Source organism: Brachyistius frenatus, unplaced genomic scaffold, assembly GCF_029030835.1.
Source record: "Brachyistius frenatus isolate BFR_SWC_R1_liver_20210118 unplaced genomic scaffold, ASM2903083v1 Contig_240, whole genome shotgun sequence".
NCBI lineage: Eukaryota > Metazoa > Chordata > Actinopteri > Embiotocidae > Brachyistius > Brachyistius frenatus.
In genome coordinates, this window is record NW_027210839.1 from 425275 (window position 1) to 451884 (window position 26610).

A 26610-nucleotide genomic window follows, 5' to 3' on the forward strand; every position below is an offset into this window, starting at 1 on the left:
AGACGACCTCGGATAAGCAGCAGAAAAAGGATGGATGTATTTACATATCACATGACAAGAGGCATCACTTACTTTACAAATTCTTATTGAATTGCACAAAAAGGTCCTATTTGACATCTTTATTGTAAGAAGAACCTCAGAATTACATAAATACAGACTGAACTCAGATTGACACTTGGAAAATTGTTCTCTTTGCTGTTGTAAACTTGTCACCTTTAATTTGTTTCCTATATAAAAAGTCTGTTGCATTTCACTGTTATACTTGATTGGAGCTGTTGATTTTGTGGTAATTTTAATGAATCCTTTCATGTCAGCAGAAAACCGGATGAAATGCGCCTCTCTCACAGCGCTGCATCACACACATCTTTCATTTGTCTTATTTTAGCACAACTTTGAGCAGACGTGACTGCAGTGTGGTTTTAAATGTAGAAGTAGTGCTCAACAGCTTCCCCACTTTCAGCCATTTCACTCAGCTGTTTGTTAATCGACTCCTGCAGCGATCCCAGAGAGAGTTCTAACTCCAGACTGGGCTCCGTGTCTGGAGAGCCCTGTGGGATCTCCAGGAGAACATCAGACGGCTGTGCGTCAACCAACTGCTCCCCATCACTCAGGCTTAGTCTGTATGCGCCTTCTGTCTCTGCGGCGGCTGTTTCCATAGCAACAGTTTCCAAGGCAACCTCCTCAGTAGGTGTGTCCTGCACCATCGCAACATTGCCTGCTTGGGACGCCTTGAGGGCAGCCAGTCTCTCAATTTCTTGAACCAGTTCTTCATTGTGCTCCTTCCACTGATGGTACTTCGAAGCCGTCAGATCCGAGTCGTCCAGGAGCTTGCTGATCTGCTGCAACTCTGCTTCCTTAGCCTGCAGAAAACAAGAGCTTAAGTCACCATGCAGATGTACTCAAACTTGAATCCGTCTGTCTGAGAACAACAACCTCTCTGTAAAAGGCAGTTACTTTATCAGGTTTATTCTATTTTCTTAAACTTAATAAGAAAACATTCTACGAAAGTGTAACAATTTTATGTCTGAAGGCCATGACCTCTTGAACCCTGACTACAAGCCGCAAGGCAGTTCCTAAAACCTAGGAAAATATGGGATTTTTTTTTTTTGACTGAAAAATGAATTAAATTACCAACACAATGCTTTAACAAACAGCTCGAGCTAAATTCCTTGATGTGTCTGTTAGCTGCTGAAGTCAGCAGTTAAAGATGAGCGAGTTTAGTTCACCTGAGTCAATATTGAATCATTTGGTTTGTGCTTGGAGAGGGAGCAGTAACCTGAGCCACGTGTTAGATTCAACCCAACAAACTGGATGAAAACCCCCCCCTCACCTTCAGAGTGCTTTGCAGAGCCCGGAGTGTGTGCGCCTTCTCATTGATGATGGGGTTCTTGTTGCGTCGAATGAACGATTTCCTGAAGTGGTCGTGTGTAAACGGCTGCTCGTGGCCTATCAGAGAGACTCCTCCTTCCTTTATGTTGTTTAACATCATGCCCATCTCGTCTACCGGGCCGCCTTCTCACGGGAAACGGATAAATGTGCAGGTGGAGGCACAGGCATGAAAGAGATGGAATTAAATACAACACGGGGGTGGAGTGGTGCTCACTCTTCAAGTTGCTGTGAACCATCTATTTGTTGACAGGTGACTGGGCAAAATATCCACAGGGTAAAGTCAAGAAAATATGTCATGATGAATATTACTGGTCCACACACAAGGTCATAAAACATCCATCAGAGGGTTTTCACTGATTAAAGAATATATGAAAGCAGCAGCAAAAGCAACAGAGCTGAGAGACAGTCTTCCATACCTGTTCCTTTGCTGCTCTCTGTTGACGGACTCTGTAATGGCACCTTGTTCGTCTTCCCTTTCGGGCGAGGCAAAGTGTTGGACTGGACCTTCTGAGACCCGTAAAAAAAAAGCACGATGATATCACTGCTAAACCGAATGCCGTCTGTGTGTCTGTATTTGGTGCTTATGCACGAGTGACTGTTTAGCTGCACTGACCTTGTTTCTCCTGCGGGGTGAAGGTGATGATTCGCTCTCAGATTCGGTTTCACTGTAACATTCTGCTCACACATTAACACGGGTGTCAGATTAATGACGTTACCTCCCATGTGCAGTACTTTCAACTTTTCAGACATCTTGAACTAGTGGGGGGCAGGTAGCTATAGCAACAGTAATTGTGATTTATTCTGTGTTACCAGGAAACTGTTGCTGGTAAAATCATCAAAACCATAATTATGGGACAACCATTATAAAAATGGTTTGGATGAAAGAAGCTATATTTTAAATGCATACTTTTTTGTGTACGAGAGTTAACTGGTAAAGTACAAGAAACATGTTTACTGACCTTCTTCACTATCTGGGTTTTTGTGGAACTTCTTGTGCTTCTGTATGGCTGTAATCAGATTGTTAATCCACCTGAAGAAAACAAGATGACAAGCTTTGTTAACAATATATAGGCCCAGTAGATATAGATCATATATGGGATTAGAACCCATATCATTTTCCTTTGTTAATAGTTAGGATCCTACATGTTTAGATTTCAGAAGAACTGAGAATTGTTTCACACGCCATGAAAACGCAATCCCCCAAAAGCAAACTGCAGGGGGCAGTGCAGACCAGCACCCATTACAGTATGATATAACACCTATATGCTCAGTGTTTGCAGAAAAATTAATGAATGACAACATTATAGTGGAACTGGTGCACTAAGCAACGTTCCATTCTAGATAGTCTTTTACTGACGTTTGTCAAACATTACACATAATGCATTTTAGAATTGGTTATTTTGGATTCATAGTTCATATGTCTTCCAACTTACTTGCTCATGTCACTGACACTATCAGCAGCAAAGATGAAGTTATGAAATTTCCTGTGGCACATTTGGAATACGCTGGCAGGAAGAGAACAGAGAGATTAACAAACATAAATCATACAGACACACACATGCATTTAGGAAATGCCTATGTTCCTTCTCATCTGTGAGTAGTGATTCAACAAAGTCTTAAGACCTATAATACACTTTTTGTTCATTTTAAAGGCAGAAATAAAAGTCTTCTTTTGCACAGTCTCTTTTATCACATAAACTATATGTTGCATAAGGTTAAGACAGATACTCTACTGTGCACAGGGACAATAAAGCCTCTGTTACAAACTAAAAGGCTAAATTTTTGTTCAGGCACAATTACTTTTATAACATCTACAAACTACAAAGCCCCACAAGTTCCAGATCAAAATGTCTAAAAGGCCTTTAATATGAGCCATCATTGAGGTCCCTCTTACTATTTTCTCTTGTGCTCTCCGGCGCTCTCTATGCTGTAGCTGGCTATATTGACCAGACCCTCTGCTTTCTCATCCTGAAGAAAAAAAAAAACATACAAAACACAATTCAAGAGAGTCAGACAGAGGTCTGGCTGAACATTAAAGATACAATTAAAAGCAAAATATTTTACAAGTGATTATTGCATTTGATACCTCCTCTTGAAAAAAATCACATCGTGTGTCTTTGAAAGAAATTCAATAAGAAGTAATATCGGAAGATATTTACAGAACTATAAAAAGGCATATTCTCAGATTCTAATCCAGTAAAATAGAAAAGCAACAGTACTGAAGTATCACCTGTTGGCTGGTGTACCAGTAAAGGCACGGCCCCTTGAGGACAAACCAGAAGCGTTGCCACTTCTGGGCGATGAAGACGCTGCTCTCCTTTCTTTTCTTCCAGAGCCAGCCATCGCAGTCGGGATGACTCAATTCACGGCAGGACACACGACGCCGACTCATAGCCGTCGACATTCCTGGAAGTGAAAAGGGAAAAGAAGAGGACAGAGGAGCATGATGAGTTGGTATAAACTCCTATCGAACACGTTCTCCTGAAGTCAACTTGATCTGATTTTTATTTTTACTTTACAAAGACTGAGTGTCTTGAGTGTTGCATTATTATTTGATCAAAACAAAAGTCTTACCTTTTGTAGAGGTCTTCTTTGCGTCCTTATTCTCCTTAAAAGATAATCAGACAGAGATCATTCAGTGTCTCAAATACAGTTTAGTTCAATCCTCATTAACAAATTGTGTTCAAACTCAAATGTTGGCGAGTGAATGTTCGCCTTTTCCTCTCACCGTGTGTCTGACCATTTCAGGGCAGGAACTGATGCTGGCTCTTTGCTCGTTGACTGCCTGAGGTGAAGAACTTCGAAATGACCCAAATGTCAGAGGGGAGGGGCTTCTGGGAGAAGGCGACCGGTCTCGTCGGAGTTTCGGGGAGAGCCTCAAACCTTCGAAGCTTTCGCCCTCCGCTGAGGAACACGCATGAAGAAAATCCTAAATAAGCCTGCCACTGTCAACAGAAGTTGTATGTGTCCCTGAGTTGAAATTTGTGTAAACATTCAAATGACACAACGTGATAATACACTGAGTTAGCAATCAGTGATTTATATGTATTACTCTTTTAAACACTCAATCATCATTTTTAAACTTCGTATTGATCCGGTACCGCTTTCCCTGTTAAATTTATGGTATTATGTGTTAACAATATCTATTATAGAGAAAAAGATGCTCTTAAAATACAGCTCCAACCCACTGGGGACTTTAAGACAAGAAGACGTCTTGCCAAAGTTTCTTACCTGAGGCTGACAGAGGTGACAACCTGTCCTGTTGGCTTTGATACGAGGTTAGAGTCAGACTCGCCTCCTCCTCCCTATCAGAAGGTAACTCCGATTCTTCCTGTCCCATAGACTGCTGCTGTACCTCTGGCCCTTGAACAGCTCGCCTATAACAAAATGCAAAAAAAGATCAATTTAAGTCAAACTACTTTATGGTCTTTAAAAGTGATGATAAATGGTGTCATATGCCAGTAGTCAGAAGTTTCCACTTGTTTTGTTTCTTAGAGTGGAGCTGCAGTGTATCAGGCTGTGACTTATGAATTATTTACAACCACATAGTCCGCCATCACCGCCCACTCTGTCCATGTGTCCGTCGGCCTGCTCTTCATCAGCTCTCACCGTATCTTTTTGCCTCTCCATCACTCTTCCCTTCCCCTCGTGTCTTTCTTCATCTTTCCCAAACTCCCCCGTCTATTCATCTTTCTCCTCACCTCTTCTTTTTCTTTTTCTCTCAGTTCCAGTCAGCCGTGGGTTGTGGCTGTGGAATTTATGGCATTTGCAGTGTGACCTCATCCACACTGGCAGATTAGCGAGGTCAAAAGGTTCTATTGAGTAAATCTTTGGTAATGTAGTGAACCAAATTTATGTCCAACCTGTCTGCATGCTGACATGTTTGCACAGTATTATGATTATGAACAGACTTGTTAGTTACGAATTACCACAGATCAATTGGCTTGGTTGTATTTTGTGGCTATACGGGAAATTAAAATGTATGATTATGTATACAGTGAAGATATGAGATGACAGATCCAGCCACATGTTTTGATCATGTATGTTGTTTTGCCTTTTAACATGTTGCAAATCCCAAGAGAGTCAGTTGAATATATTGAGTTTGTAACATATAAAATCTAAAACATGCATTTTTTTTTTTAACTTCTTTCCTGCATTTTGCTGGCACAATGGTCCATTCCTTTAAGGAACTACTGTCATCTGTTAGTAAATATAATTGAGTGAAAACCATTTATAGAAGTGGAACCAGGCTAAAAAAAATATGGTAGCCTACATTGTAGTAAAATGTATCTTAAAAAAAAATCAATTCATTCTGTTTATCAAAGGAAAATATGCATTTAACTACACTGTAAGCAGTGGAATTAATAGGCTTAAAAAAAAAAATTGCAATTGCATAGTAAAAAATGATTCCGTTTTATTGTGAAGTTAAAAAGGAAGTGTTTTTGGGTGTGAGTGTAATGCCGGTCATTCATTGGCTGACGTGCGGGAGGTGTGTGGACAGAACAAGAGGGCGGATGTCCGTGAGTTGATCGTTTAATTAAATAAACTGTGGAGAGGTGGAAGTGTAGTGAAGAAATAAATATGTAGATGCTGTCTGAGATTTTCTAGTCTGTAATCCCCCCCCCCACCAGGACACTCATTCTACATTTCTTTAAGAGCGTCTACTCCACGTGGTGTTACACAGGTGTTTACGTTTGTACTTCAGCTCGTTAGCTCGTTAGCTGACGCACCAAGATACCAAGTCCACGCTTCAGAGTTCATCAGACTTACATTGGACGGATCGACGCCATCTTGGACACCTGCTTGCCTCCTCTTTCATCGCCTGATACCCACAGACTGCTATAAGCTGCTGATTTGGTCTCAGCACTCTCAACTAAGGTACCACACTTTATTTTATTGTTATTTTGAGTGAAACAGCCAAATAGCGTTGGGTCTAAACCCTCCCAAGCATCCTCGGGCCTATTTGTTTTCTGCTGTGTGTGTGTGTGTGTGTGTGTGTGTGTGTGTGTGTGTGTGTGTGTGTGTGTGTGTGTGTGTGTGTGAGTGTGGGCCCACTTATTGCTATGAAATTATCTAAATGTCATTTTAGATTGTTGTGTTTGCCAATTTATTGATATAAATATTAGTATCAAACGGAGATAAATGTGTTCATAAAATGGACAATATTAATGTTACAAGAGTGACTCAACAATTCATTATTTGTAACAGATTTGAGTGAAATGTTCATTTTTTTTTTTGCTAGATGTATTTCAACAGGAGAGAGATATTGGTGACAATATTGTTGCAGGATTTATGCACTAATTTTCTTGTAAGGGTTTAAGTGCTCAGATGTTAATTCAGTGTATGGATTTCATAGGTTTAAGTAAACTTAAGGTCATAAGGTGTGTTACAATTCCTTAGTGGTGACTAAAGGGACTCGAGACAATTAGTAGTTTTAGAGAACAGGACTGTATTATAGAAGTATTATTTGTTGTACCCGATTAGTTGAAGTAAAGAACTCATGGCTCTTCTAGATTGGACTAGGGATTGGTGGGCTGAAGTGGAATCAAATTGGTTTTGTGCAGGCAGCAATAACATTGTTGGTTTTCTCTTAATTGCTTTTTAAACTAAATTGCAGGGATAAATACTAACCCTGATGGTTATTTGTTTTTGGCCTGTTAACTGAATTAGATACTAGCAGTAACTATTCAAAGGAATAGCTAATTATTTGAGGGAAAACAAATTCAGTTTCTCACCTAAAAGACAGGGACCTGACAGAAGCTGCTACCCTCTCAAATATGGAGTGCCTCGGATTCTCCTCCTCGTCCTTTTCGTTTTCCTCCTCTGACCGTTCTTCTCTCTCCTCTTCCTCTTCCTGAAAACAAATCAGAAGAAATCCAAGCACGTGAGCGTGCTTGTTCAACTGTGCGCGTGTTTGCGTGCGTGCGTGTGCGTGTGTTTAGGGGTTAGCGGAGGGATAAGAAGGCGGATGTCATGTGGACTGTAAATGGCAGCCCTTTACTCAGGTCTCCATCTGCACACTGTGGCTTAGCAGATGAGACAACAGCCCGACCACACGCATACATGTACACAAAAGCACAGTCTGTGAAACTTGGTAAATTCAGGGCTTCTTTAAGGGCGATATGGAGTTGATACACACAGCTGATTCACGTCTTTTGTGTTCTCTCACCCTACGGCGCCAGCTAGATCTGTGATTAACATGGTAATGGTCACAAGGGGGGTGTGAAATGCTCAGTGTGTGTGTGTGTGTGTGTGTGTGTGTGTGTGTGTGTGTGTGTGTGTGTGGGCGTGCGCACGCATGCGCATGTCTCGGGATCAGTATGTAATTCAGTGTGGAGTTCAAAGACGAACAGCAGTTGGCATAGTGACTACCGTGAGCGTGGAAGTGTTTGTGGAAACGGATCCAAAGTGTTATTAAACGGAAATCGAAGCGGGTATTCTCATGAAAGAATGGCTCAGGTTCCTTTGGCATAAACTATGCAAACAAATCAGGCTCTGAAGGATTATTTGATGCCAGACTTTCACGTCTCGATGTAATTATCCTACACTACATTTAAGCAGAAGTGTAGTGTAGTGTAGCAATAATGCTGCATTCACAAATGTTTAAACATTTCTGAGGCAAAATATGAGCGATACAGCAACAAGGAAAATGTCACTCCTTACAAATGTTGCAGTCCCTGTGTGGGGCCCATAGTAAGTCCTTTCAAATACTGATATACAGTGAGGATATGGATACTTTTCATATTGTTCTGCTAATATAATGAGAAAGTAAATAATATAATCCTACACTATGACTTGACCATAATGTTAATTAAATCCTAAGATCTGAAAGTGCTGGATGAAGTTGCTGCCACAGTGATAATTCTGCTATTCTTAGAGCCTAAACAGTAGTGGGGCTTAACACACTAAGGATTGTTCTGTCAGCGGCACTCGAGGAAAGATCATGTGGCTATAAATGTCAAAAACACTTGTGTGCAAATTTAATTTTTTTGCAAAACAAAAGCTTTTTGAGTGTCTGCAATTGAAACGTGTGTGGTTTTTTTGTATGCAGCTGAAATGTTTGCAGCAATTTTCAAAGAAATCCAGCCTTTAGTTTTTAGTTTCATCATGGACTGCCAATAGAATCATTGTGTTGTGTTGTCACTGCCTTCTTTGAAGAAGTTTGTGGGGTGCTGAGGTGAGTGGAGGAGGACTTTAACGATCCCAGACCTGTGTAGACGAGATCTGAATTGAGGCTTTGCGTCGCACTGATCCAGGGATCTTCTTCAAGACCAGAGTCACTCCGCTTGGATTCTCCTGTAGCTTCTTCACAAGGTTCGCTCTGCTCCAGCCCACCTGAGGAGCACATGAATACAGAACAGGGCAATAGTACAGTAAATACATAAAGGGAGTGTAGTGTATATGACACTACTGAATCACCAAGCGGCAACCTTTGGGGCTGAAAACTGAATCCAATGCTCAAGTGCCAAAACGATGACTAAATTTCCCCACTGCGTGATTAATAAAGTCTAATCTAATCTAAAATTGCAGTTCCTTGAATGGCCACCGGAGGCTGGCTCGAAAGTTGATTCAATCCTCAAAGACCCCCTGAGCTTCTAAACTGCTGTTCAAGAAACCTATTGATGACGTCACATTCATGACGGCTTCACCTATGTTCATCACTCACCACTATCTGGTCATTGACTTGGATCACTTCATCTCCGGCCAAGATCTTCAGATAGACATCAGCAGAAGGCTGCAAAAAGAGAGACAACACAAATAAGAACCCTGTCAAAATAATACTCTGTTAAATCAAGTACACAATAACCTGTGGTGTACATTTTCTTTAATTTTTTGCAAATTTATTCATTTGTTTTTCACGTGCTGTTACAGAATTGTATTTGCTGCACTAAGACCGTATTCTTGCCTACATTTTCCAAGAATAATTCCAGATACTGTTTATGGATAAAACAACTGGATGATAATGTCTGTTCTGGATAATCCAGAGTGTGGCAACATTTGACAGTAAGTGGAACATAAAATGAAATTACTTTTATATGTATAAGTAAATAATAATGATTATACACATTCATGTAATGCGAGTGTGTATTTGTGAACAGTGGTCATATTGGCATTCAGCAACAGTAATGTTACTGCATAAGCGGGGGAGTCTTATCGTACTTTGATGTTGACATCATGGAAAAATAACATCTTCATCTTTCCGTCCCACAGGCGAGCTCCCCTCCTTATTTTTGCTGATAAGCACTCTCCCATCCTTCCACCGCTCCCTCCTATATTTTACAAGCCCACTGATTTAAGTGATCTTCAGCTTTCTCAGAATATTGTGCATCTATGCTCCATCCTACGGGTTCATTTGATTTTTCTCAGAGAAAATCAGATCAGAATCATTTTAGTGTAAAGGTAACAAAATAGAAAATACAAATTCACAACTTTAATGTAATGAACCATAAGTAAGGCATATCCCTGTGGTTCTATTCCATTGAATAGTCAGCTGCAATGGGTATTAAAGTATTAAAAACAAGACTAATAACTACATAGCCTTGATGTGCCACATAGTGACAGTTAACATGCAGTCGGCAGTCACAAGTAGATATTTAGACATACAAAGTATTTGCTGCGCAAGAATTTAGCTTGGTTTCATTTCAAAGAAAGATAAGCCGACAGCTAAAAATAATGTGCCACATTAAAGTACTTCCAAGGGGATTTCTGCCTGGTACAGCGCTCTTGCTTCCATAATAAATGAATCCAAATAAAAATGTTATACTTCAACCGTGCAGAGCAGAGAAAAGATATTATTGTATACTGAGTCTACTGCAACTTAAAGCGTCACGAAAAAGGAAATTTGATTATCCCATAAACAAAAGAGTCGATGCATCCAAAAAAGGAAAGCCAATAATACTCCTAGATTTTTACTTCTTTTTTTTCTTTACAACTGAAAATATACTACTAGTTTCTCCTTGATAAGAGTCTCAGACAGTCTGTTTTCAGCAGAACAAAACTTCCCAGTCGAAAAGTTTGATCTGCTGCAAATACATGTGACAGAGCTGAGCCACAAAGTCACAGCTGGTCACCTTTTAAATTACCTGTAAAGTAAACAAAATCAACCTACTAAGTAAATTCACCACTTTTACTTCAGTAAGTCATACTTGTACTGGTCCATACTGGTTCTATCCAGTTAGATAATTAGCTACAATGTCAGTGCCCTTTTTAATAGGACACATTTAGGACGGAAGACTTTTGGATGTAACCACAGGTCTTTGCATGTAGCTCTTGTAAAGAGAAAAACTAGTTAACCTATTGGTCTGAAGTACCAGAAGAGCAGAGGTTTGAGTCCCTCTGCTCTTCAGAGGATTGGTTTGGAGCACTGTGGTGGCATTGATGGTTAACTCTGCTTTTGGGGCCGAGTCAACAGAAAAAGAAAGTAAATACGGGAGTCTGACCTCGGCAGCAATCCCGGTCACGTAGTGGCTACTGGAGCTGGTGGACGTTATCTCGATCCCCTGAGAGAAACAGAGAAATCTTAAATACATTTCAGAATACATACATATTAAAAGAACATTACTGTACAAAATGTAAATTTTGTGCACATCCCTAAATCAGAATGATTCACCATAATGGATATCGCTCTATCTTGTTGCTGTCATTACTGCAGTCTGTGGAGATATTGATGTATGTCTGTAGCTGTAATCAACCGTCGGCCTGCACTGATTGATTGCTTCAAGTCATAATGGCACAATCACAGGACGCCCAGATCGCATAATCAATACGTATAACATGACTGCAGAAACATGAATGAATTTAAACCCTTCGCTCCCCTCACTCAAAAGGCCATGCAGTTAAGCATCAATCTTACACACAGCTTACTGCCTGCTTCTGCATGACAAACCACAAGTTAGTCTGAATATAGTCTTTATATACAACCGATAAGTAAATATTCATGAAACGTATACAAACATTTAATAAACGGTTTAAAACACACTGTTGTCAGGAGATAAAAGCCAAATGTGGATGCTGGTGTATGAATGGGTCATGAAGAAACACATTTATTCGTAGAAGTTATAAAAAAAAAAACCATTCATTCACTCATTTTGATGTATTATCAGCCATTTAATAAATGTTTTTTTTAGTGTTTATAAATGCTTAAAAGGGCATTAAAGTGTCTTCATGATTATGATCATTTTGATAGATTTTATTAACATTTAGCGATAATCTGCACGGTTTGGGTTTTGCATTTCCCATCGGTAATTTTAAAACCTCAATGGAGTAAGATATTCATCATCTGTGCAAACGACCTGCTTATTTTTCTCCAAAGAAAGGATTTTTTTTTATGCTAATGATGAAACTATGACTCTCTTCCTAATGCATGCAAGAGTATCGATATAGAGTCACCATTTTGCTGGTCACGTACTAACAATGCACCATTTTGGTAAAACAATCCACAATACAAAGCTTGAAAGCTATTTTGCATATCTTCATTTCATCTTCAACCAACTGCTTTGCATGTAAAATAAATAAATATTTGACCAAAATGAGAGGGGGATAAAAAAAAACGAGCTGTTAATTTTGGATGGATACGTACATCATGAGTCGATCATGTATACATCATGTTTAGTTCACTCAGTGTGTCTAAATCATAATTCTTCCTGCTCCTCACCTCCCTTTCTTTCTGTCTTTAGTTCCCATTACTCTCAATCTACTGGAGGACAGACCTCATTGCTGGTGATATGGACGAATCAATCCCTCTGTCAGCTGAGGAGAATCAGGTTGTGTCGCTAGTTGTTGAGCACATTTGTAAAAATGACCCTTTTCTGCTGGAGTAAATCTGTGAAACATTACCCTGACAGCACAGTCAATCCCCCCTCAAACGCCTGCAGGCACACAGATGCATTCACTGATATGCAAAAACAAAATACAAGCTTGTCTACAGCTTTAGAAGTAATGAAACACTGCTAACAAAATGTGCAGATTTGCTGTAAAAATGACACACTGGAGATTTTTAGGAAGGCCAATTAAGCAAGTGAGTGAGATTAAGGAAATGGCAGGGGAGATTTGTACTTAATGGCCAGAGTACACGGGCCATTAGGTACAAATGTATTAAAGAAAACTGCTCTTCAGAAATGAAAACTAAAAGGATGCTAGATTATGTAGATAATAAGCACAGAGGAGAGCTTTAATTGTAGTTCCTGGTATTCTGACTAAAGGCAAAAGGAAGGAAAAGAGACCAAACCAATGTAGTTTTCTGTGCAGCTAAACATCAAAGAAGGTTTCAGAGAGTACATTAGTGGGGACAGAGAGAAACTTGAGATGGACAAAAGAAAGGATGGATGGAAACGAATTATGATGAAAACCTCCAGGCAAAGGCGAAGGCAGAAATAAATAAGTCAGAAAGATGCAAAGATTAAGACTTGACTAGGAATGACAGTGAAAACGAGATGGAGCACAGATGAGATGAAAAGAGGTTTCCAAAATAGTAGACATGTCCAATGTCCAGGAAAATAAAAGGGACAACTTTGGAGGCTGAAAATGGATTCCCAGAATTTCACAGAATCTAAAATGGTTTATTGTGTCTCCAACCTTTTCATATGACCCAACCCCACAAAAACCCACACATGTGCAGGGAGATGAGTGACATCTGTAATTACTTGTGTGTCTTATATATTAGTCAATAAAGTATTTAGGTGAGTTACAGTAACGGGAAATAAAATTAGTACTCACTCTGGTTGAGACCCCAAATTTAGTTGGATTTCAATACAGTGTTGTGTATACTATTTACTTGCTACAGTTATTATATAGGCTACTGTATGCGACAGTGTATATTGCAGTAAAAGTGTTAGGCCCGAATATAGATTAAACTGAATTTGGATTTGTATCACATATAAGCAAGAAGAATTCGTACGAATGAAGGTCAATAATGACAAAAGGTCAGCATTATGAAGAGAAAGAAGGCTTTACCAGCTGATCACCAGGTGACACAGGCACCAGGTCGACACTCTCTAGCTGAGCAGTGTGGGTGAGAAGTCCTTCGGGGCTGGCGTTCAGGATCTCATCGCAGACCGCAACCAACTGCCGGCACTGAAGGACGGAACGCACTCCGATTTACTTAGTTTGGACAATGTGGGGCATGCTGACAAGAATATCTCTTTTATAATGAAACAAAACGGAGGGGAGAAAAACATCTAAAAAGACTCCACTAAAGCAGACAACCATAGAAAAAACTGACAAACTTACGACAGAGATGATGTCCTTTTCCTTTTCATAGACTGTGTTATCCTGTTAGATGGATGACAAGACATGACAACACGACATGAGCAGACGATTAGCAAAATGACACCACAACAGCCTATATAATACTAATGCTATTGATTTGTGGAAATGGGACCGTCTGACTCATAACCAATGTCCCATTTCCTCTTCACAGCATGAGTCAGGAAGTGAAACATCACAGGTTTCCAGAGGCAAGAGGAGCATCATTTCAGACCTTTACTTTGTGATTTTACTGGCTTTTATAACAGCGCTACTTGTGCAGAAATGAATAAATATCTGTTCATGCAAGTCACAAGTATAGACGAACACATTTTCCTTGCTTCGGGGAGCTGTAGGTCTGTGTGTTAATGACAATTTGGACCATTCTTCCTCCTTGAGGTTATTTCATAACATCTCTTTTAGTTAAAAACCTGGCTCTTACTCATTCGGTCCAAAAGGTTTCTTTGTTCAAGGTAATTCTGTAACAGATTTACTTCTAAACTTATGTTCAGGCTCACTGTCCGGCTTCTACTGAGCTTCATTTGATGGACAGCCACCCTGACGTTATCCTGTAAGATACTGTAAACTTAAAACCTTGACTTATCTGCCAAGCTGTCCGGGTACAGAGGCAACAAAGCAGCCACAGATCGCAATGGTCCATCCACCTTGGATCATGTTTTCATACTGGTATACAGGGCCCTTCTTATGCTATACAGTACATAGTGATGTCTCCCTGTAGAAAACTCAAAATGTTTGACAAATGTCAACGTAGTTTGGAGCCATGCTTACAATTTGTTGACATCATTAGTCTAGTTATTCACATACTTGTTTCAACCTGCAGGGTGAATGTTTGAATGATATTTAAAGGGTTACAATCAATGTGTTTCTTTATATTCGTGGCCTAGACGAAAATTTAAGAGACAAATTTAAATGCAGATAATTCCAAAGGGTTCACGCACTGTACATAAAACGTCACAAATACTCTATAACATTTGCAAGACAGCAACACTTCTAATAGTGTGTGACGTCTACAAAGTCAACACTAATGCCCCACCAGCACGAAGGTTCACACACACACACACACACATTTAATCTACTGTATGCACACGCGCACATTAACGTGCTCAGACCTAAGCACATTGGGTCAGTGGTCAATGTCACTTCCCCGGGATTCAGTGCAGTGGAACTAAACAGCTTAATCTCTGCTTTCTGGGAGGAAGGTGTTGATAATACTCCTACAGGCGTTACCAGCAGGCAGCTGAGTGGGCCAGGGTACAGAAAAGATGAGGAGGAGGCTTGAACTGATAATGTGAGGTTAAAAGAAGGGAAGGTTGATGTTTACACAGCATATAATGTTCACTGAATAGATTAATGCCGCCTACCATCATTGCCCTAAGCTAATTTGCAGCGTCTAGTGATGTGATGGGTTACATAAAGGATTGCAAGGGGAAACTAATCCCTATGAAATGTAACGAGGGCTCAACGGTGAACACGGTTGGATTTCTGGGCTAATTAAAGGCTGTGACACAAGGCTGCATGGGAGGGGTACATGTTTACTGGCCAGTCTGCTTTGTGTTTGTGTTTTGTATGTGTTTGTGTTTTGTATGTGCATGCGTTGCTATTCCCCTGTGGTATTTGTTTGAGTCTGGATTTTTCATAAAACCTGCGATATATGGATTTATTTGATTTTATTGACCACTTAGAGTTGTGCATAAACATGTACAGAGATCCTCAGACCTTTATTTTGATCCCTACTTGAGCAAAGTAGTCTCATCCTGGCACACTGGTTGTATGCTGGAGTGGCTAATGTAGAGTTGACTGGTTAAAAACAGGACATCAACAGGCAACTTAAAAGCCATTATCCGCAGACACTGCTGCTTCTTAGAGTCAGGTATTACCCAAAACATATTATTAGTGCAAACAGACATGGATATATGCACTTAAAAATAGGTTTAGGGCTAATTTAAGCCACTTAGCAGAGTCTTTCATGTACCACAATACCACAAGAGACTGAAAACAATCGCTAGAAAGAGTTAAAAAAACAAAAAAACAAGAGCCAACGCCAGCAGAGTATTGAGGCTGTATGTAGGAGCAGTTCATTATCAGTTTAGTGTGGAGTTTTTAGAGAAAACTAACTTGTTTCAACCTCATGGTAGCAATGACCTTCATCCCTAAAGACCCAAGTATGCTGATATGAAATATATATTATGTAATTACTGACAGCAAATATGTCATAGAGCAGAAAATGAATGCTCAGACGCCCACATTCAAGTTGCAAGTGTCAGTAGTAGCTGACGTTTAAAGTTGTTGCCACCTCCCACCACACTATCACTTCTGCCCTCGCTTCTCTAGTAACACCACGTCTTTCTAGCAAGAAACAAGGTAAAAAAAAATAAAAAAAATACATAACAATCCACACCGCTGCTTTTTATTTTATTTAGAGCCAAGTCCACAGGAGGTTTCCCTACAGCAGAACAGCCAGTTCTGCATTTCTCTCAGACTCTGCCAGAACGGGAAATGACACGCGTGTTTGAGGTGGGCAGCACGTATAACTCTGTCCTGAAACTGATGCGATGTCACGAAGGTGTGGTGGGAAAACAGAAAGCACAAACCAGCACTTCTCATTGCAGGTTTCACATTAACAAAGACTTCTAGATACCGGGAAACATTATATCTGTATGCTTACAAACACAAATGGACACACGTCATCACATCTTATGTTAGTTAAATGAGTGTCCAAAAATAATTTTAACATCAAACTATGTGCGACCACATCCAATCCCTTTTTAATTACATAAAAGTTCCAGGTTATTTGCATATACACAACAATAGAAAGCACAAAAATAGAGGATATGAGGCCTTTGCTGAAAACTAAACCATTAAAACTGATACACCTCAGGCTGTTTAGTGACCCAAACAAGATTGTGAGCATGGCAACGAAACACTCACACTCACTATGTTACTCTCCCAATCATGAAAAGCAGTATTACAGTATATGGATTTTGTGAGCAGCTCTGTGCTTAAACAACTGCACAAAAGTGTATTTAATAGACCGATATTGACCTTGAATATCATTGTAATGATAGTTTAGACTAGTCACACTTACAATGTAGGCAATGATGGACTATCCCATTCAGGAAGAAGTGCACTAATATTTGAGTTATATTAATGAAAACTGTGACAAAAGAGACAGTGATCCTCAAACTATTCATCCTGAAAGACAACAGTAGCTTGTAGCATTGTCAAAAAGGCAAAAAGTATTTGTTGTGTTGTGTTGAGATATGTTGCATGGTGTGTGGCTTGATCAGATGGGGAGCTAACTGTCCTCTGCCTGAAAGCTGTTTTCTTTATAGTTGTCTAGGAAACAATGACACACTATTATGTGGGTGTAACATGCTGAAAAAAGAAGAAGACATCAAGAATGTGCTCAGCCATGCATGGACATACAAACACACACACAAAGCAGAAACTAACAGACAAAAATTTACATAAACAATCATGTTCATGTCAATGTTCAAACACTGGCTGTTTATTAAAGACACAATTGAAGAGAACTACTTTTCTTATCTCTGTTGTAGTCTGCGACTCCGTATATACAGTATACACAGAGTACAATATATCATTCAATCAAAAGTCTACTCAAGACCACTTCATGTTGTCTGTCTTCTGCCTGTATGCTGACAAACGTGGACTTCCCCAGCAGATATTTTCTATTTGCCACCAGGTCACAGTCTTGCTATAAAAAGACTGGGAGACATAATTTATATTAGGTCTCTTTTCCACCTGCTGCACAACCTTTCGATCCAAATCAGCAGACTCTTTTCTCTTCCATGGCTTTTACCACTGCTCAGCATCAGATTTTTCTAATGTCTATATATAATAAAAGTTATAGTCTGACAGCTCACACGGGCCGTGCCTTTTGCTGTCTGTATTTGGGCCTGTTATGACTTCCTCCGTCCTGCCCTTTTAATAAGTCATCCAGTAGTAGCACAAGTTGTCAACATGTTGATCACTACTAATTTAACAAAATGTTCGGTATTTTGTTGTCTGTTTACTCTCGGACAGAAGCATTATGTAACCAACATGACACCTTCCACACATAGAGGTGAAGCATTCAAATCTCTTGGACTTACACTTTCACCTCGAGGTTCATGTGTCAAAGGCGCAATCGAAAGTTTGATTTTGCAACAAAAACATTTTCCTTTTTGTTCTTTTTTTTTTAATTAAAAAACTCGTCTACCTTAATGTAACATTTCCCAATTCATTTCTTTCAAATCCAAGTTCAAAGTTCACAGACCCCTCTCTCTCTCTCTCTCTCTCTCTCTCGGACTTTGCTTGCCGCTTGGCTGGTTCAAAGCAAACTGAGCCTGTGTTACCATGAGACTTGTTAACTTCACGCCCCAACACCACCAGCTGACTGCTGACCCTGATCGCCCTCAGGGCGCGAGAAAAAAAACCCCACATGAACACTGAAACGCACGCAGGAAATAAGAGTCCTTTCATTGGTGTGAGGTAGCCGTGCGGCACTTCTTCAGAAAAAGACGTCACGTACATGAAATGTCACAGTGGGCTGTGACCAGCCTCAATTAGCCGGGAGCAAGTTTTAAGTAGCTCTTCACCATGTTCGTCTGGATGAAAGCTATGGCAATGCTGCACTGCTGACGCAATTGCTACGGTATAGGAGCACGAGTTGATGTAATGTGACTCAGCATAACAGTACAGTGCATGTGTGATTCAGTGGGTTCCTCCACTGTGCCTGTGCATGCAGGCTGAAATTGCCATGATGACAGTTAGACAGATGAAGCCTGAACCCACGTGCATGAGGATTTCTCATTTTCTCTCAACAGGAGTAATGACTTCTCAGCTGTCCAAACCTGACCTTTAAACTCATCTGCCACGGTGTTGTTGTTTTTTTTTTTTTTTTTTTTAAAGTAAAACATACACCTGTGAAAACACGTAATATTAATATTTTATTATGAAATTATCCTATCTATTTCCACTGTTTTTTTATGAATGGAATTAGTTACTGTTTGGTCATGTAAAACTTAGAAACTCATTCAGTGGGAGAAGTTTGAGAAGGGGAAGACTGAAAAATGAAGCATCCTTATTTTTTTCAGTTCATGAAATCCCATTTTGCATGAAAAACTGACTTGAACTCACAGGACAAAATGCTTTCAGCTCTCTTTATGGATAATACTTGTTGCCTTTAAAACACCTGCATGCACAAACTTCAAAAACAGGAATTGAGCAAACAATAGCTCGTCACCAACAAGCGATGATCAACCTCTGAGGCGGACAAACGACCGAAGAGATTTTAACTTGCAGACTCAGTGCTCTGCCTCCACGTGAATGAAAACAACCCTGATTCACTTCATTGTGACAAAAACATCCTACCGCGGCCAACAAACTAAATCACTCTGAAATCTATACTTCCTTCCTTCCCCCTGTGATCCTCCCAAGTCCATTAGAGTAATGCCACTATTACTGTACACCTACACAGAGAGCAAAAGTTTTATTTATTTCTCATATAAAAGTCTAGTAGGATTTGTGAATCGATGGTTCCAGTTCACTTTGTCTTTTATTCAAATGATTTCTTCTATTAAAATCAACACCCAATGATTCACAACTTAACGAGGCAGAAAATACACTTGCTGTTATATTTAAGTGTCGGCTTGATCCATTTCAAGCAGCCAAGCAAAATCCAAAAGCATCAAAATAAGAATCACCTTGCGGAGCTTTATCCAATCAAAGAGGTGAGAACTGTACCTGTAGTGCCGGGCAGGAGTCCAGAGAAGAACTATATATAAACTCCTCTACAAGCTGAGTCTCCCACAACTTCTCTATACCGTTTACTGTCTCTTTACTTGTTTTGTTTTTTCTGTTCTATTTTTTTTTTCTTTTTGTCTTCTTCTCTTAACTTCTGTCGGGCTATTTATCTCTAATGTCACCACAGTGCCATCTCAGAGTTAATAGCCTCTCTCTGCCTGTTGCGCTCTGCTGTGTGTTCAGCTATACACACTCCCCGAGGACACAAAAGTCATTTAACAGTGCAATCCCTCTCGCAGTCTCCTCCCTCTTTCTCTCCCTTCCCCTTTGCTTCCCACTCTGCCTTTCCCTCCCTTCCGCCCTCCCTCCCTCCCTCCCTCCCTCCCCCAGGCACAGCAACATATCCAGACTTGTCCTTCCCAGCTACCTGTGAAACACTCTTCGCCTGCTTCACATGTTTCCTGTTATGAATATCCCTTCTCCTCCCATGTCTTTCAAAGACTTCATGACACCATGAGATGGAATAAAACACAAACTAAAAATCCAGCCCTCTCTCTTTTGGCAATCCTCTCAACCTAAGCTTCCTCAAGGTACAGCAGCAGCAGCAAATATGCCAGGAATGTTCAAGATAAAAAAAAAAAAAATGCATTACTCAAACTAAGCCCAGGAACAAGGAGTGCGTTTGTGTCTCTGTTTTTCTGGTTGTTTTCTAGGGGTGGATTTAAAACCAAACGTCCGCCGAACAACAGGTTGTAGTTCCTCTTTGGAAGTTTAGCGCGGCTCACATTACCACTAGAAAGGTGGTTTACTTGTGGAGGGTTCCTCTTAAGATAAAACATTTCATTTATTCAAGAACATGTGTGCTGTCAGGTGTATTAAAGTAATGCATACTGCAGGTTTACTAGTTCTGCATTTTGCTGAAGGAGGCAGACATTTGATAGAAATAAAAATAACAAATTGACAGATTTGTCAACCGTTCAAATCACAAAACAAGACGACAAGACTTTTATGCACTTCTATTGACTTGAATAGACCTACCTTGTGCACAATGTCTCCCAGCTCTTTGCAGTAACTGAATATGTTCTTGCTGCTCGTGTATCCACTGAGCTGGGAAAACTGATATCTGTAAAGACCGGGATTATTTTTTTCAATTAGATTTGGACATAGTTACCAACTGTGAATTAAAATGACAGAAATTAGAGATCTTAGTAAATTACTCAAATGCTAAAACAGCAAACAGCAAGTAGAGTTTAATGGAGGAGGTATCAGATTTATTTTAGCAAATCAATGTATACACCAAAACATCCTTTTACAAAGACTATACACCGCTAAATGCTTTTAACCCACACCTTCAGTTTCACATTATGCCCACAGCAAAAACCAAAAAGTATGTTAAGGTATTTTTGATTTCTGCAGAATAAAGTGTCAAGTACTGAAAATATATATAATGGTTAGGTAACTCCCTCTTTACAAACCTGTTGAGAAGAGAGAAGAGGCCTTTAGCAGAGGCGATAAGCTCCACTACAATCTGCAGGATGCCAGCCGGCAGCTTGGTGGTGCTGCGGCCATCGTAGCCATTGATGCGCCAGCGGCTCTGGATGCCCATCTGAAGGGTGTGGGAGATGGCGCGTAGCTTCTCCGTCAGACCACGTAGGTTCTCACCTCCAATGCCGTAAGTCTGGAGAGTACACACACACACACACACACACACACACACACACACACACACACACACACACACACACACACACACACACACACACACACACACACACACACACACACACACACACACGCACACACCAAACACACACACGTGATGAGTCAAGAGTCTCACAAAAAATGTCTGATGTTTAATGGATTACTTCCCGTCTTCCCACCAACTGTCTCTCAACGATTAACACAACAGAGAGGCCGAGCATTGAAAGCATTTCAGATACGGTGGTCACAACATCTCCGGTTTGATTCTCTCCCCCCCCCCCCCCCGACCCTCCCAACTATCTCCTCATTTCCTGTCTCCTCTCTACTGTCTGTCTACTTTTTAAGAAAGCAATAAAACGCTCCCCTAATCCTTCAAAAACTATTTTCCAGCATGCCATTTCATGCAAACATGGGTTCTGCAATATACAGACTTTTTTTTTGTTACCACTAACAAAATTCCATGTTACTTAAACAAAATACAATATTTTGTTCAACTGTTAAGGGAGACATTACAGTTGTTTGCTCCTCTAACATGAATTTATTCCCTCTTGAGGGGTGTAAACACTGAACGTGTTGAAAACAGTAATAGCTGATATGCTGGTCAAACATCAAATTCTGACATTTAGCTGACTATTGACGCTGTTCGGTGAAAGAAATTCTGCCTCTGAGCTACATAACAGTTTACCTAGAGGAAAAATATGATGATGTTGAAGTAGATAATATTGATAAAATCCTAATCTACAGTTTATGTAATTTAATATCATGATGTTGATATTATGTGTGTGTGTGTGTGTGTGTGTGTGTGTGTGTGTGTGTGTGTGTGTGTGTGTGTGTGTGTGTGTGTGTGTGTGTGTGTGTGTGTGTGTGTGTGTGTGTGTGTGTGTGTGTGTGTGTGTGTGTGTGTGTGTGTTAAGAGTTCTGTCACGTATTTTGTGAAACTGAGGAGAAACCATGCAGCAATGTTTGTTTTTGGATATTCGGGCAAATGTCACAGAAGCTGAGAGAGAAAAAGTCATATAAATATACTGCTGTAAAAGACTTGCTTTGGAACACTGCCCACATGGGCCTAACAGATATTAAATGGAAAACACATATAAATAGCATATATAAGCCCCAACCCTGGACTACATGTTAGATAACCCGCCACAGAATAATGCAATGGAAACCAAAGACAGCAAACAAATCAAACTGCAGCAAAACATTAAAGGAGTTTTTCGGGCCTCTCTCATACGGCTGTCAGCACAGTTTTCTGCCGAGCAATATTACACGTGACTCTCCAAAGCCAATGAAAACGGAGCATTTTATTGTCAGGATCCACTCGTCTGTGGTCGAGAGGTTTGGAGCGGTCAGGCTTCGTTGGTACACAAGGACCAGCCAGAACAACGAGCCCGTCAACAAGTGGCCATGAATTTTTCATGGTCTTTTCAACACTGTTAATTATGTAACTGTTTTTGGTCTATTTTATGTGAGCATCTGATGGATGTTTATTTTTTAATTTATTTTTTTTATGAATGAGCACTGTTGTAGCGCTTCACAGAGCATCAAGTCAGAGAGGGAGGTGAGAAAGAACGGCAGACACACACACCCACCCACGTACACGCTGTACTCGAGGTAAAAGCTTTTACTACACCGAGACTTCATTCACCCGTTGGTCCATACAGACTTTAGGTTCAACTGCTAATGTTGGAATTACTAATTCAATCGGCATTGCAGTCCCTTCAACAATTCGACAACAAGCAGTTTAAGCAGCCTGGACTTTAGCCTGACATCTACAGGCTGTTACGCCACCAGGGCTGGAACCTTGCCCGGTACTGTCCTGCTTAATTAGTATTTCCAATGAGACAAAGGCCACTTTGGACTAAACACAAATACCCCCACACACACCAACTCATCTATTCAAGTTTTCTAAACCTCCCTCTCCAAATTGGACAGGGAGGAAAATGAATTAGGCTGCAGAAGAGGGAATCAAAGGGAGAGCCGAAGTGTGTTTATTTTAGTTGACTGCAAGCTTTCACAGAAATTTGCATGTATAGTATTGGGCGGAAGCTTTTGTTTTCTAATTCTGCTTTGGCTGCAGTTGATGCATGACTAGTGCTTTGATGTTGGATAGAAAAATAAAGTTAAGTGTTTTCCTCTGATGTGCTTGAGTAGTAGTACATTTGATGTATGAATGAGAGCAAAGGACTCAAACGTGCTACATGTGGCTAAAAAGCTCTGAGTGTTTCAGTGAAGCAGGACTTGTATGGCAGTAAGAGCAGCGGTCGTGTATTCTGGCTCAATCTGCAAAAGGTTGTCAAACAGCCACTGGTTCCACTGTGCAAACAAGAGCACGGTATAAAAGCATTGTATATATCTCTGTGCTATAGTATCAGAACATAACCAGCACCACAGCAGTTAATATCCAGGCCACAGCTCTCCTCACACACATTACACATCCATGACAGCAGACAGCCTTGGATACACAGAGCACTGCTGCGGACATGTAAACAAACACATCTAATTGTGTTTCCTCACTCACCAGAGAGCAGAGTTTCTCCACAGACTCCAGTATGAGCTCCTGGTGTCCAATTTTTTGGACTCCCAACCTCTCCAGGGCCCGAGAAGTTAACTGGAGCAGGTCCAGCCCGGATAAATGCCACTCCGAGACCGGGTACTGTTGCAGGGGGGCATCCAGACCTGGCCGCAGGACACCAAAGCAGAAACTAGTTGGCTTTAACCACACACAGGACACAAGTGTAAAATGGAAATCCCACAGTTATAAAGTCACATGCATGTACAGGCATGAAAAAAAAAAAAAAGACTTCTGCTCTGCTACATGTCGAGCAATCAGGTTTGAAAAAAGAAAGACGTGACTGTGAAACTCAAGCAATTTAATTTACCTGCAACATATCTTACCTACACCATGATGATATTATAATATGAATGTTGTGTTTCCTAACTGTGTAAATTGTGATTTAAAATCGAAACCCCTTTAAAAAAAAAAAAATATATATATATATATATATATATATATATGTTATGCATGCATCCTTATCAGGCAGTTAACAGCCTTAACAGAGCAAAATTAGCAATAGAACAAGACTATAATTTTACAGTACAAATGCTGCATTCAAAATGTTACGAAAGCAAAAGTATACAAAGTAAAAAAAAAAAAAAAAGAAGGAATTATGGCCCTCGTCAGTCAAACATTATCAGATTATTTTGATTATTTCAAATGATATGCAAATTCTACTTTAATATTGTCATTGATTCCAGGTGAAACTAATTTCAACTACTTGTAATACCACTGAGTGCTTTAATATGTAACAAGGCATCCTATTGTAAACACTGATCACATTTTTAGTAAGTAAAATCTTAATCTGGATATTAACTTGAAATTGTAGCTGTTGAATAACTGCAATTCAGAGGAAGTACAATATTTCTTTGTTAGCAGAGAAACGTTAAATTCCAATACTGAATTTAAGCACAAAGTACCTCGAATTATAGGCTACGTATAAGTATGAGTAAATTTATTTAGTTACTTTTTTTTTTCTCGATTGGAGGCCAGTATTCTAATACATACAGTGTACGCATTAATCCATGTTATTTCTAACAGCATATGCCATTTAGATATTTGACCCTGTTTGCAAAACAACAGAACATGTTCCAGAATGACGCAAACAGCCATGTACGCCGTTTCTGAGGATACTGCTTCAGTTGTTGACTCTGATCAGAACTTCACTGTTGTGGATCCTCTCTCGGAGGCCACTTCCTCATTCCACCTCCACCTTTCACCTATAAGAGGATTACTGTGGCGATATTCTATTTCTGACTTTTACGTCGGCCGGGGCAGAGAAGGCTAACCTGTGAGGCGATCAGGGAGTGAAAAAAAAAAAAAAAAAAAAAGAGCTCAGTATGTCCCTCACCTTGGAGCCACTCGCTGACTCTCTCCCCGCTCCACGACGTGATAGGCTCCATGCTTGGAGTCCTGCTGCAGTCGCTCCTTCAGTTTCCAGCGGTCCTGGCCGATTTGTACTTCTCAGGGCTGCTGTCAGAAGAAAAAGTTGATCCTGATTTGGAGTCGGACGATGACGAGTGGCACTCCCTCGCCCAGGTACAGGTAAGAGTGCCCTTGCTGTCAGCCAATAGTGCGGAACTGTCGGGCTCTGCCAGGGAGCGAAGACCCCTCCCTCCCTCCTACCCCCACCCCTTCTTACCTGAAGGAATAGGCTTCATAATTTACATCATAGTTCTACTTCTATGAACTTTGCGCCGTCATCCGCGCGTAAAAGGCGCAGGGCCTGCGATAGTTAAACAGGAGCATGTGAGGGTGTACAAGAGGCGGACGCAATAACAGAAACACCTGTATAGTACAATACAACACAGTAATTCTGTAATAATGCTACTAACTGTATCAGTTGTATCAGCTGTTTCTCCCCCCTAATTTCTTGTGGTCTGTAGTAGTTGAGGTGGCATACGCCGTTAGAAATATCATACCCCCTAACTCACACAGCTGAAACCAGCATTTCACTGTTTCCCTTTAAGTTCGTGAACATAACTTGTTCATAAACCAACAGACCTAATCCTCTTTTCCTCTGAGGAATTTTTTTCCAGAAATATTTCCTTCTTTATCCTTTGAACTCTGATGACTTCTGGGCTCCAGGATTAGAAAATACTGCCTTAACTTTATCAATATATAATGAACGCCCAATGTTTTAACAGTATGAGAACATTTCTGCTCGCTAAAGTATTTACTATATCAATCATTATATAAGAAACATGCAGCTGCAGGAATTTGTGTAATGAATAAATTATCTCCAGAAGCAGAGATGCTGACTGGCATGAAAACACATGGATTATTTTATTACATAAAACTGGGGACTTAAAGGAAGGAATTAAAAGCTGTAGAGACTTTTAACTCTGTATTTATTCTCCAGAAACACTAGTCAATCAGTCATTGGTTTGGGGTTCAAAGTTCCTATTATTGTATTGAATTATTACCTCCATAAAAGTCAATATTGTGCATGAGTTTTTAAAGGAGCCTCTGAGCCATGTTTGTTCATTGGAACATCTTTGAATCAGTGTCCTCCATTCATGTTTCTGCGTTAAGTCCAGCACCTCTCAGGGATTTTGTGAATGAATCTAATGAATGCTGTGAGCTGCTCCAGAAACGCATTGTTAATGTCCATAGTGTAACTTTCAGAACAGTTTCCAACAAGTGCTGCTGTTGAATGTTCCCCTGCAATAAAGGGCAGCACTAGATGAAAAGGATGCAGCCATCAAAGGCTTGCCCTCTGATATCTGGCACCCCCTGCTGTTATTTTCTTTGAGCCAAAAGAAAAAATTTATATGTCAGCTGGTAAAATGGCACTGTGTCCACATGCGTGTGGCATGTTGGTTTCATGCCAGTTTTTTTTGGTAGATAAATAGTTATACGGGACAATGGTGATTTTAATGTAAAATAAGTTTTTAAAAATTTTCAAAAGAAATAAAGAGGAAAAACTGTAGCCTCCATGTTGTGAAGGCATTGGA

The 26610-nt window shown here is 40.2% G+C and overlaps 1 protein-coding gene across 1 annotated transcript; it reads right to left on the reverse strand.

Moving 5' to 3' along the window:
• Positions 1-13: 13 nt before the first annotated feature.
• On the reverse strand, positions 14-25141 carry cnksr1 (connector enhancer of kinase suppressor of Ras 1). The gene is made up of 21 exons (XM_069720423.1): positions 25005-25141; positions 23618-23775; positions 20874-21076; positions 20437-20521; positions 13618-13659; positions 13342-13461; positions 10830-10889; positions 9056-9124; positions 8589-8724; positions 7125-7239; positions 4621-4766; positions 4118-4293; positions 3964-3997; positions 3620-3795; positions 3284-3357; positions 2823-2894; positions 2349-2419; positions 2003-2064; positions 1806-1896; positions 1331-1512; positions 14-860 (listed from the first exon to the last, which is right to left on the reverse strand). Exons 1-21 carry the CDS (start codon positions 25054-25056, stop codon positions 420-422), a joined length of 2565 nt encoding a protein of 854 aa, XP_069576524.1. The 5' UTR covers positions 25057-25141; the 3' UTR covers positions 14-419.
• Positions 25142-26610: the final 1469 nt, after the last annotated feature.